At 38.2% G+C, this 12,581-nt stretch overlaps 4 protein-coding genes across 4 annotated transcripts; all 4 read right to left on the bottom strand.

Annotated features, from left to right (window-relative positions):
• Nucleotides 1-105: 105 nt before the first annotated feature.
• PKNH_0401400 (pseudouridine synthase, putative) lies at nt 106-1,437 on the bottom strand (the record flags this gene model as incomplete). Its single annotated transcript, XM_002257807.1, has 2 exons — nt 106-587; nt 933-1,437. 2 exons carry the CDS (start codon nt 1,435-1,437, stop codon nt 106-108), a joined length of 987 nt encoding a protein of 328 aa, XP_002257843.1.
• Nucleotides 1,438-2,567: 1,130 nt separating this feature from the next.
• PKNH_0401300 (replication factor C subunit 1, putative) lies at nt 2,568-5,351 on the bottom strand (the record flags this gene model as incomplete). Its single annotated transcript, XM_039113849.1, has 1 exon — nt 2,568-5,351. The coding sequence occupies one exon, from the start codon at nt 5,349-5,351 to the stop codon at nt 2,568-2,570; it is 2,784 nt and encodes a 927-aa protein (XP_038969461.1).
• Nucleotides 5,352-7,149: 1,798 nt separating this feature from the next.
• PKNH_0401200 (Plasmodium exported protein (PHIST), unknown function) lies at nt 7,150-8,334 on the bottom strand (the record flags this gene model as incomplete). Its single annotated transcript, XM_002257805.1, has 2 exons — nt 7,150-8,088; nt 8,245-8,334. The coding sequence occupies 2 exons, from the start codon at nt 8,332-8,334 to the stop codon at nt 7,150-7,152; spliced, it is 1,029 nt and encodes a 342-aa protein (XP_002257841.1).
• A 2,311-nt stretch (nt 8,335-10,645) lies between these two features.
• Nucleotides 10,646-11,645, bottom strand: PKNH_0401100 (Plasmodium exported protein (PHISTc), unknown function; the record flags this gene model as incomplete). Its single annotated transcript, XM_002257804.1, has 2 exons — nt 10,646-11,440; nt 11,556-11,645. 2 exons carry the CDS (start codon nt 11,643-11,645, stop codon nt 10,646-10,648), a joined length of 885 nt encoding a protein of 294 aa, XP_002257840.1.
• Between the last annotated feature and the right edge of the window lie 936 nt (nt 11,646-12,581).

Here is a 12,581-nt window from a genome sequence, read left to right as displayed (position 1 = left end):
GTTGTATCCACGTTCACTTTTGTTGCCTTTTATGTCTTCTACAACCCAATTTATGTTTTTTTTTTTTTTTTTTTTTTTTTTTTTTCTTCTTTCCTCCTCCACTTGTTACAAGCGGCGTGCCTTCAAATTAGAGATTTCCCGTTGGGTCAGTTCACGGTACTGCTTGGGGAAAAATACATCCTTGAGGGTTATATTTTCGAAGGCAGTTCGTTTTATTTTAATTACTGGTTGGTTTATTTGTTCAAACATTTTTCTAATTTGTCTATTTCTTCCTTCGCGTACGCTAATATTTAATACACTTACCTTTTTGACTTGATCTTTTACTTTTATGGTTTCTTCCCTTAATATTTCAATAAATGCTGGTTGTGTTCTTTTTTTTTTCACTATTTTTTTATTTTCTTTTCCTCTATTATCGTCTTGTAGATATATACCTGTGGCTAGCTGTTTGAGAACTTTCATTTGTGCAGGTCCTTCGATGTGCACTCTGTATGTTCTTATTCGTTGGTATTTTGGGTGCGTCAGTTTATTGACCCAAGCGTATTCGTTGGTGAGGAGGAGCACACCGGATGTGTTTCGGTCGAGTCGGCCTGCGAGAAGGGGGAAGGCGCACACACCAAAAAAGTATGAAAGAATTTATGGGTCATTTTCTCGATCAAATATCATTAACCCAGTAAGGGTTAACAATTCTTTTTTTTTTTTTTCCCCACCGAAGAGATGATTTTAACTGTACCCTTCGAAAAGGTAGCACCACAAGGAGGATGTTCTTTACTCCATAATGGTGAGTTCTACCCAGCGATAATGTGTCTATATGCACATTGGTTGCAAGTAGTGGCTACAGTTTCATCGTAGGGGAAGCAGGCATCTCTCGCGTACAATGATACGTGAGAAGCAAAGGAAAAAAGGTCAACGCTTATGGTTTGAGAAAAGCGTACCTACGGAAACTAGTCGGTAGTTATCCATAATATCCTGTGGGAAGAGGGAATATATGGAAGCCCTATCCTTCTCGTCATTGGATGTACATAGGAATCCCTTCGGTTTATGAAGAACAAACCACTTGTAGAAATTGTTGTCATTTCGATTAATCATTTTTTGCGTTCGCACAATATTGACCAGTTTGCCGGAAATTTTTATTTTATCTTTTGATACATCGATATGTGTTCCGGGGTTTTTAACAACTTTGTTATTGAGCTTTACATTTCCATCCTTGATGAATTCGTCTGATTTCCTCCTCGATATTTTTTTCTCCATGGAAATGATTTTGTTCAGTCTTACGATAGGTACCTTTCTCGCCGTGATGCTACTGCGAGTTGGAGTTACGTCGAAGCTGCTGACATTATCCAAAAGTGATACAAGCGTTAGGAGTGGAAGAAGGGGTATAATCAGAATGGACGGGAAAAATCTGCCGAGCCAAACGTAGGGACGGCGGGAAATACTCATCTATTTCTTTTATTTTTTTTTTTTTTTTTTTTTTTTTCCTCATTTGTGAGAGGGGAAAACGTAACTGTGTGGACTTCAATCCTTTTGAGAGAAGAGACTTTTATAGCTGCTTCGAGGGGAGGTGCGCCTTCTCCTGAACAAGCATCTTCGTTGTGCTACTCGTTTAGGAAGGGGAAAACTCGGCTAAAGGGGGAATCGTGGTGCCCTTATTGTGTGAGGAGTCGTTTCCTCCTCTTAAGCTGAAAGTGAAACTAAGCAAGGGTGACGCTGAACAAAAGAAAAAAAAAAAAAAAAAAGAAAAAAAAAAGAAACTAAACAAATCGTAAAAAAATTGTCAAAAATTGTGAAAAATTGGCAAAAAGAGGGAAAAAGTTGCCGACTCGTTATTTCATTTTCTTGGCACACGACACATTCACGTTACGAAGTTGGGGATGACGTCATTGTGAAGGATTCGTTTTATTTGCACATGGCCTCTTTTAATTCAACACAAAGTGTGCGCGCTGGGAGGAGCAGATCGGACAAGGCTGAACGCGGGTACCCGTCTGGATAAATGACTAGGTGAGTTCCGCGGCAGGGGTGAGTACAATGGGGTTGAAGTGCCTGCCTACACAAGTGCTTTTAAATACACACGGTCTGCGTGTCAAGTTTGAACACCATTCATTTAAAATGTTGTGAAAAAAAAAAAAAAAAAAAAAAAAAAAAAAGTGCCAATCATTTAACAACTGGGCATTCTTCTCCCAAATTTTGTGGTGAGAAGTAGAAGCCTTAGCGTAGGTGAGCTATGTTGGAAGTTGTGTTTGCATAGATAGGGGGGGGGGGAAAGGGAAAATAATGACGAGGCCAAGTTACGCGGTTATAAATATATTAAGTACATATTTTACTACATAAAGTTCAGGGTGGATGTATTTCCACACCCTGGCATTAGTAAAAGGTGCATTATGCATCGGTGTGGCCTCCTTCAAAATGTACAGCCAGGTCGAATTGACATCAGTTTGACAGAACATACAGTGAGGGATGAAGGGCACGGAGGGGTAGGCAGAAAGGATTGATGTCCTTACTTCTCCACACCATGTTGCTTTACAATGGATAAGGATACGTTCCTGTTGATTGGTCCTGTTCAACAGCGATTTTCATCGTTTCGTTGTCTTGGAGCGAGGGGTAGCCTTCCCCTTGCTGGCAGGCTTCTTGTCGACCTTACTCTTGACGAGTATGTCGTCGTCCTTGTCCTCTTTGGATTCACTGAGGTCGTCCATGTCTTCATCGGATTCGTATTCATTCATTTTGAAGGAACTTTTCTTCTCAGTTGACTTGAGCCCCTTGCGCATCATATTAGGATCATTCTTGATAACATGAAAAGCGTTGTACTGCCTAGTGAAGGCCGCCTTAATTTTTGAATCCAATTTATCATACAAATTTTCCTGCGTGGGTAATCTCAAGCAGGGGATATTTTCCGTGATCATTTCTTTGGTAACGTTATATTCTTCCATAAGTTGGATGGCCTTGGGTATGTTACTTTTTTGGAGTGGAGAAATAATCTGTGCATATATATAATTTAAGAACCCAGAGGTAACCATGTGCTTTGGACAGACATTCAATTTGTACGACATGTTAAAGCATACCTCGTTTAGTAGCCTTTTATTCTTGTTAAAGGTGGAAATTTTTCCAAAGGCGGAGGGAAAATTAATTCTGCCAGACATATATGCCTTTAACATTTTAATTCGCATGACAGGACATACACATGACAGGATGGAATAGTGCGGAAGGAGGGAAAAATCCATTGTAGTTTTCATATTGTATTTAATTTTTTCTGATAGGGCTAAATCGTATGATATTTGTGAGTAGGCAATCCATTTATTTATCCAGTTAGTAGATTTGTCATTATCATTAAATACATTGGTGTAATTTTCACTTATAAAAAATGGGATCAATTCATAGTCTACAAAAAAGAGGTCCATAATTTCTCGTATTTTTAATTTTGATGATTCATGAAAGTTTAAAAGTTTGAGTGTTATTTCAAATGGGTTAGCTAAAGATTGTATGTTTTTATTAGAGTTGTTTAACTCTTTTTTCAAGTCCAAGAATTGGATTCGCTTATACGTTCTAGAGAGTAATTGGAGTGCATTTAGCATTTGTCTCATATCTCCATTTGTGCTTTCCCATAGAAGTTCCAATGCGTTGGGCTCCATCGTGATATCCTCTTTTTTGCATATTTCCAGTAGCCTATTGACGACACTATTTTTGTTAGGACTTGTGAATTTTAAATCGTAGCATTTGTTGGCTAATGTTCTCATTTTGCTATTTTGCCTGTCATTGCAAATGCAGATAATTGGACACTTTGTTTTTTCTATCAATTTTAATATGGCTGCACTACCTCCTTTATCTCCGCTGGACATGCCATCTACTTCATCCATAATTATACAAGTTTTTGTTAATTTTCGGCTTTTGATAGAAGCAATGGAGTACCCTCCAGTGGCCATTTCGCTGATTTTTTCTACTGCTGCTTTGTTTCTCTCATCGGATGCATTAAATTCGATAACGTTATATCCTGAACTTTCGGCCACAATTTTTGCAGTCGTCGTTTTTCCGATCCCTGCGGAGCCACTCAAAAGGGCACACCTGGCATTTACATTTTCGTACACCCCTCTAAATGTTTTCGTTACTTGTTTTTTCAATCCCTTTATACATACATCATCCCAGCTAGCTAGCCAATTTTTTAACTTCAGTACATTTTGAGTGTTTCCGACAAGTTCATTTAAGCTTCTTGGTCTGTACTTCTCCACCCATAGTTGATTGAGAATTTTCTGTTGGTCTCCAGGTGCACTGCATTTGGGTGGGGTTTCCTTCTCGCTGTGTGTTCCACGGTTATAGCTACCACTTCCGCTGGCGCCACTTTCACTTCCAACCTTGGTGAAGTCGCTCTGTTGCATCTTTTCTAATGCGTCTTGATCATCCTTCCCGTCCGCGGCATCTTCCCACTTGGATGTTTTGTTCTTCTCCTCTGGTAGCATCTGTAAGAACTCCTCCTCATTCAAAATTTTAATATTGCACTTACTCATCTTCTGCACTTCCAAGGCCTTCTGGTACTTCTTTCCCTCGTTGTACATTCGACCATCTTCCAGGTACTCCCCATGAATGAGATAATGCGTTTTTGACGATACAGCTGACATAACATTTCCCCCATGCTCTTTAATTTTGGATTGTAATTCGTCTCTAGAGAAATTTTTAAAAACTCCTGTTAAGACAAATTTGAGGCTATGGAAAGGGAGGTAGTCGAAGTTGTTGTTTTTATTTGCATTGATGGTGGACGTGGAGGTGGTGTCATTTTTCTTTTTTGTGATATTCCCTCCGCTATTGTTAAGGTCGGATTCTTCTTTGGCTTTTCCCTTCCCTGGAGAGGTGTGTTTTTTTTTATACTTAAGTTCGTTTATCATGTTGGATAGGTCTTGTTCCCTTTGCCTCTTCACCCCGGTGGTCGTATGAGAAGGTTCGTTTTTTAATTTTTCACTTTCTAAGTTGAAGAGACTTGTATTTTTTTCTCCTGTATTATCCTTCACATTATGTCCGGTTTCCTCTTTGTCTTCCTCTGCTTGATGCTCCATCCTTTTGGAATTTGATTTGAAGTAGGACGTGATATCATGGTACGCATGTTTTTTTGATGACTTATTCTGCACTGATTTGGGGGAGGTAGTTCCTGTGGTGCAGTAGATATCCCCCTGTTCTGCATCTTCGTCGTCCTTAATTTCGACAACCCCTTTGGATTTAGATGCGCTGGTATCTTCTGTGTTAAACAAATCGTTGTCATTATCATCATCATCATCAAACAAACTGCTTGATACTTTTTTCAGTCGCTTCCTTTTCCTTCCCCCATGGCTGGTACTATCATCATCGAAGAGTTTCTTTCCTTTGGAGCTCATTTTGGGTGGTTCCTGTACTGGCCGTAAGCAAATGAGTCCTGTGTGTGGTTGAGCAGCTTGAAGATGTATCTCTCCGAAGGGAAGAGCAATGCTGGGATAGAAAAAAAATTTACTTAAAAACGGGAAGAAAGAAACTTTGGAAGCAGTTTCCCCTTATTGCGCTCCTTTATATTGTGATGAAAATTTTCAAAGGGGTGGGAGAAAAAAAAAAGGGCGCATTTCGCATTTGCGATAGTGTAATTCTCCTCCCTTCGGAAGGAGTGGAAGGTGGAGTGATTAATCTGGGAGAGTGAGCCAAAATGGTGATGAAAAATAAGTAAAAAGAAGCACACGAAGAGAGCACACAGTATTGATCACAAAAAATGAAGTGTTGGCGAAGGAAATGAGAAAAAACTTCTCACCCCAGTTTGAGGTCTCAAAGGGAAGGCAAGTATACGAACATAAGGGTATGCACACTATTGTACACTCCAATCAGTAAAGGTATGAATATTCATCGCACGTAACATGCTCGTGTTTATAACTTTCTCCCGTGTGTTAAGCTAATGGGGTGGAGACCTTCGACATTATTGTACCTGTGGCCCCAAGATAAAATGAATACACATATAAATGAGAAACGTAAAAACCCAATGGAGTGATGCTGATGTGACCAATTCGTGTTAGCTTAAGTGAATTTTTTCCGAACCTTTTAAGTGGAGCTTATCGTTTAGAGCTTTGCGGATTGCACAAAAAAGTTCGACACTTAAAAATTATGCCCCTCCATGGAAGGTCCTTAACTAAATTTTTTCGTCTCCCCTGTGATTGTTTGCTTACGTTTCGCCTTTTTTTTTTTTTTTTTTTTTTTTTTTTTTTTTTTTTTCTCCTTGCGTCACTTTCTCCAGTGAATGCTAATTATTTAAAAAGAGTGTGTCTCCAATTACGAGGGGAAGGTATTTCCCAGTTGTGCAGCAAATACAAATTGGGCAAGTGGAGATATACTAACCCCTATCGATTGCTAATATGTTCATTAAAAATATATATATATATATATATAAATAATTGAGAGAACGGTTTTTTGTTCCAACGAAGGTTTTTCTCCTGATGGGGTTAATTCATCCAGCATTTCTGGCGTAGCAGATCAAAGCGCGCACATGTAATAGAGGTGATATGTATGCATTTCCCTTTTCACAAAAGATGGCAAAAAAAAAAAAAAAAAAAAAAAAAAAGAAGAAATGATAAAGGAAGATTAATTGATTTACATCGATTTAGCTTTTTTTACTTATGCAGTGAAACTTTTTTTTTTTTTTTTTTCCCCATGTCTACTAATGATAATAAGGCATGTACCTTCAGGGAGCCACAGGGCAAGGGGTGTTTAATCAAACATCGTTACATTTTAGGCATTGCAATTTAAAAAAAAAAAGAAAAAAAAAGAGATACGGTGAGACAAAATAAATTTACATTTACCTACAGCTTTCCATTTTGAGAAAAAAGAAAAATTATTTTTCTTTTTCCCCCCAGTACGCTGATTTTTACTACTCATCACGCCCACATTCACTGCTGGCATTACCGAAGAGTGAGAATCTCCATCTGGGTATAGGATAAATGGGATCCTTTACGCCTTGGGGAGATGGTACCATTTCCCCTGTTTTACATTTTGATGAAGTTCCATTTTACACAACCTTAACAGGTGTGGAACAGTGGTAGCTTTTGTCGTCATTATGCAGCGGATATGGTTTTGTTTTTCCTACCTTTCTGTTAGACCTTTTTTTTTTTTTATTCCCCCGTATAGTCAGCTTTATATTTTGACAACCCTTGAAGGAAACTACTTGGAGTATCCTTTTAAATCATCGAGCAATTTATTCTTCCACTTATTTTTCATCCTTTTATTGAATTCCTCCCAAGATTTTTTATTTTCCATGATGAACTGCATGAAGGTATATCTGGGGCAGCGTTCTTTGTTATATAGGTCGTAAAAAGAACTAAAATTTAACTCGTCATAATTTTGGAGCTCTTCTACGAAATCGGAGTAAGCGTTCCACCAAACTTTGAATAAAAATTTCCTTGGTATTTTCTTCTTCTCTGTTATATAAACACATTTATTCCACAATGTCTTTATCATGTCTATGTAGGTATGCCTTCTCTTGTCGTAAATATCTACCCATAACTGGTACATGTCTTTTTTGCTAACGTAGAAGTATAAGGTATCCAATTGTTCCTTTAATTGTCGTTCGAAGAGCTTTATTTTCTTTACGTTTTCCTTTGTTTGGGCGTTTTCCTTTGTTTGGGCGTTTTCCTTTGTTCGGGCGTTTTCCTTCGTTCGGGCGTTTTCCCTTGTTCGGGCGTTTTCCCTTGTTCGGGCGCTTTCCTTATTGTGTTTCGTTTGGTCCGTTCTGTGTTCGTTTATATAGTTATTAATTTTGAGTCTCAATTTTAAGAACGCTTCGTCGGAGGTGGAGAAATACGTGGGGCGTTTGTTTATTGTTTTAGATTGGATGGGCATATGGCTGTTCGTGCTGGTATTGGTTGGGATATTCATATGTTGGAGAGGACTCAGGATTTCCACCCGATGCCCCATCTGATGTGCGTGATCATGTGTGTGTGAGGGTTCTTCTGTGAACTCCGCTTCTGCCTCTCTTTCCACATCTCCCAGTTGTTGCACCTTTGAATGTATCGGCATGGCCAAGCTTCTCCCTTCATTGGAGCACCTCAATCCGAGGTAGGAATTTGCACTTGGATAAGGATGAAGAATCTCCGATGGGTGCTGTGAATGGAAAGGAAAGGTGCAGGATTTTCTTTGGAAAAAATATTATTGTTATGAATGGGAAAGTAACGGAATAAGGAATCATGTTGTGTCGGTCGTGGTGTACATATGTGTCTACGCTGACATGATAGAACTAGACCCAGACGCTGAGCTTACCACTAGGAGCATGATGACGAGGGGGCAAATGGAAACCTTTGGAGGGATAGCCGGTCCATTCGAAAAGAATTTCCTCCTTATGCTTCCCATGGTGAATAAAATTGATTTATACAAAGAGTTTATTCTCCTTTGAATTTGAATTAACGTTATCGGTGGAGTATGGTAAATCTTTTTTTCTTCTTTTTTTTCCTTTTTTTCTTTTTTTTCATTATTTTTTTTTTTCTTTTTTTTTCTTTTTCTATGACGCAGATATATAAGCTGGAGTGTGATTGGTGTGAGGGGCGTACAACTAGGAAGTGTAGCTCCCGGGATCCTTACAAATGAAAAAAACGTAAGTATAGAAAAATTTCCTGTAAGTTTGAATATGCTCTAGGCAACGCAATCTGGTTTATCAATTTTGACAGAAGTGGTGAAGTCGCTATGTTTGTGTTTTACAAGAAGGGGAGGAGGGGAAAAAGAAGGAAAAAAAAAAAAAAAAAAAGAGAGAAAGCATATTCTATGTTTATCATTCACTATGTTAAGGGACCATATTTTGTCATTTTTTTACTTTTTCAAACACCCCTAAAGAGGATGATAAGTAATGAATTCCTTTATACATATATTAGGCGCACAAAGTTGTAAGTGTATTCGATGTGATGTTGTTGCTTGGAAGGTGGAGAGTCCGGGGCCAATCGTATCAATGGCAACAGTTGGCAGTTAGTACGCACGGTAAGTGAACTGCTTTTTTTATAGAAAAATGCCTCGTGTGGTGATACCCAGTGGTGCACCCCTCCAAATATAGGCAGGACCGTTAGAACATTTTGGCCCAGTAGAAAAGGCAACAGAATAAATCTGCCTAGGGGGCCGGGATATATATCTGCGTACTTTCATCCATTTTGAGTGATGAAAAAAAAAAAAAAAAAGTTAGTGCCTTTGCATATAAGAAAGAGGAGAAAAGGGGGCTCATTATTCGAGAAAGAAGCATCACTCCGCCCTCTTTACAAGGTGCCATCATTTATCTTTCCTTTTATGAGTAGTTGTCGTACATAATCACCCCCTAAAAAAATTAAAAAAAAAAAAATATTCTAATGCCTTTTTACCGTGCATTCGGTTTAGGAGTGTACAGTTAGATAAAACTGACCGACACTTATTGCAGCATTTTTCTCTGTGGATGTTTTTTTTTTTTTTTTTTTTTTTTTTTTGCGATGTTCATGCCAAAGGGTGGCCGACCAGACCATCATTTGGAGTGTCAATTTAAAAAGGAAAAAAGAAAACTTCAAATATAGGGATTATTTATTTTTTCATCACATGGGGTATATGAAAAATAGTTCTTCAGCGAGTGCTCAATTGGTGAATAATTTTTTATGCACATTCAGGGAGTTAAAAAAAAAAAAAAAAAAAAAAGGGATGAAGGCAATATGTACAGTTGTTTTGTCCCTCCAAACTGGACTCTTTTTTTTTTGGGCCTCATTTCGGTTGAGATGCTTCCCATGCACTGAGGTACAGTGAATTTTCTACCGATTTGTTTACATATATAGCCTCGCGCCTAGGGGTAAAAAGCAAATAATAATTAATGTGGTAGATGTAACGTTTATGCGACCATGTGAAAGGATAAAATTGTTTGGGGTCTTCACCGCTAAAAGGTGAATAGGGAACTTTCTCTCAGTGAAGCTCTGTAGCAGCGTTAGCGAGGAGAGGTACCCCCTCCTTCTTGTTGGCAAAAAATTGTATATCAATTTAAAAAAAAAAAAAAAAAACACTAAGGAGTTTGTGTCTCCTTTAAGGATTACTGTTCGTCAAACGTAAAGTGGTAAGGGGAAGGACATCTAGCCCAGCCTTCTCTTCATACTGTTGGGCAGATGTATAAACACAGTTAAGAGTAATATAGCAAACTCATTATGAGCGAAAATAAAGAAAAAAAAAAAAAAAAAAAAAAACGTAAACAAATAATGTGTAAGCAATGGAGAGTAGGAAACGCGCAAAGGTATGTACCTGCTTGGTATGGATATTGTGTGCGGTTATCATTTTTTTTTGAATCCATTTTTACTCCATTGTGCGAGTAACAAATTGAGAAGCAAATGTGTAGGGGTGGAAGTAATCAATACCCAGTAAGAAAAGAATTCTTGTGCATTTATATGCATGATGAGGTTACCCCATGGTGTAGGAATAAAAATGGGAAACCCGTGGACGAAGATAAATGTTCTTCTCGCCGTTCTTAATGCATATCAATGGAACGCGGTGGCAGGAGGGAGGAAAGAACCTCTTAGGGGAGTGTTCCATTTTGTCGGTTGGGTTAATTCGCCAGATGCGTCTTGTACGAAAGTTAATAGGAGTAGAGAGTGATGGTCGTTGAAATCAATTGTCTCTCTTCCCTTCTGGGAGCCTTGTTGGAGTCATATCTGAACATAATGATGATAAGGTTTTACCACTTAAACCTCATCATGTTGATAGAATCGGTCCATATTTTCTTTCTTCTCTCCAGGAAGGATTTGTACTCATCAGATGTGCATTCTCCTTTGTCAAACAAATTGTAAAAGTCGTTTATGCAACTTTTATCGTTATCCCTAAGTACAGTAATGAGTTTTTCATAGACTCTCCACCAAATTTTTTGGAAATTTTCCTCTGGGATGTTATAGCGGGATGCAAAAGATACTGCATTCATCCACACTTCGTTCATCATGGCATAGTATTTTCGAACATAGATATTATGGAAGTTAAACCACAGGAGGTACATGTCTTTCCTACAGACCGATTTGTTTAAATTATTTAACTTAATGAGGACTTCTTCTTCTGTCAGTTTTATATTTTGCTCAGGAATATGTTTATCACTGTTGTGGTAATTACTTTCTTGTAATTCTTTTATTTTTTTATTTTTCTTGTTCATTTGGCTACTTAAGTTCGAATTGCTCACTTTGTATTTCCCCAATCGATTTTTTGGAATACCATGGCAGTGGCTTTTTGGTCCCTTTGGCCATACATTTTCTCCTGAATGTGCCTGTTGAGGTATGCATCTCGGTTCTATTTGGCTCACCTGTGCAGAGCCTTCCTTTATGTCTTTCATATGTGTTGTGCATACCCCTGCGCTTTGTGTCTTTGCACTCCCCAGTTGTGTTTTCTCATTTGACGGGCTCGTCTGAGCTAAAATTCTGAAGTTATAATGACGGTTGTGTTCAACACCTTGCAGGAGATTATCGGGTGCTACGTTGAAGGGGTGGGCCTAGGGGGGGGTGAAGAATGTAATATGCACTTGTTAGTCCATCCGAAGGTACAGGAAAGTAAAAGGGAGGAATGTTTGGATTTTTTTTTTTTTTTTTTCCACTTCATCGCCTTACCAGGAAGAGAATGAAAGACAAACAGAGAAGCGACCCTTTGAAGGTCATAAGGCTCACCACCTTATCGAGCGTGGCCCTTTTTTTATTCATTTTTTGGTTAAAGTTACTACTCGGTTGAGCAAATTAATAACAGCCACGTTCGTTGTGACGCATCCGGAGTGAAGTTTTCAGACTCGACGAAGAGAACAAAAGCGGTAGTAGCGCTGTGCTGTGGTATGTTGTACTGTACTCTTTTTTTTTTTTTTTTTTTTCTATTAAAGTAAAAGGTTTACGCTTTTTTAAATGTTATATAAAATTACTAATTTGGAAAGAAAGAAAAAGAAAAAAAATGTACCCCGCGAAATGGCAAATAATAAAATCCTTGTACATCTACATCGACAAGCATCATATAAATCTAATACTAAATCTAAGCTTTAATCTAAATATAAAATAGATTGTTCTTTGTTGGAGGAAATTTAATTTTAGGCTGTGCCCCCCGCGCCGGCAAATTCCGTTTAAGGACGCTTAATTTGGTCGCATAGGGTTGCAGAAAAATGGAAAAAAAAAAAAAAATAATAATAAAATAATAATAAAATAACAATACACGTGTCCGTGAAAATAATAGCAGTAGCGGAAATGGTAAATCTTGTTTTTGTTCAACGTTTTTTTCATTTTATTTCTACTGCCATGCTACCATATTGTGATGTTATGATGGCACGGAACGGTTGCCCAACTAACGCGTCGATGCATGATAACATGGTAACATTGGGATAACCCTTGTTTTCTTCTTCACCCACCACCCCTGGAGCAGCAGAGGAAGACGCCCACAGCAATTCGAAGGCAGCCATCTTTTTCCCATTTGTATAATCAGATAAGGGCACTTCCCCACGTGGGATTGTTAAGCGTACAATACGATAAGGTAAAAATTCTTACCTAAATGTATAATATATATTTTTGTTCATTTGTGTTTACATATATGTTGTTCTGCTGGATTGTTGGTTGTTTATAGTATGGCTGTAACTTTAAAATGACATTGGAGAGGAACAA

The sequence above is a fragment of the Plasmodium knowlesi genome, assembly GCF_000006355.2.
Source record: "Plasmodium knowlesi strain H genome assembly, chromosome: 4".
In the NCBI taxonomy this organism is placed as follows: Eukaryota; Apicomplexa; class Aconoidasida; order Haemosporida; family Plasmodiidae; genus Plasmodium; species Plasmodium knowlesi.
The sequence above is the reverse complement of the archived record's forward strand: the minus strand, read 5'-3'. Positions and strand labels throughout refer to the sequence as shown.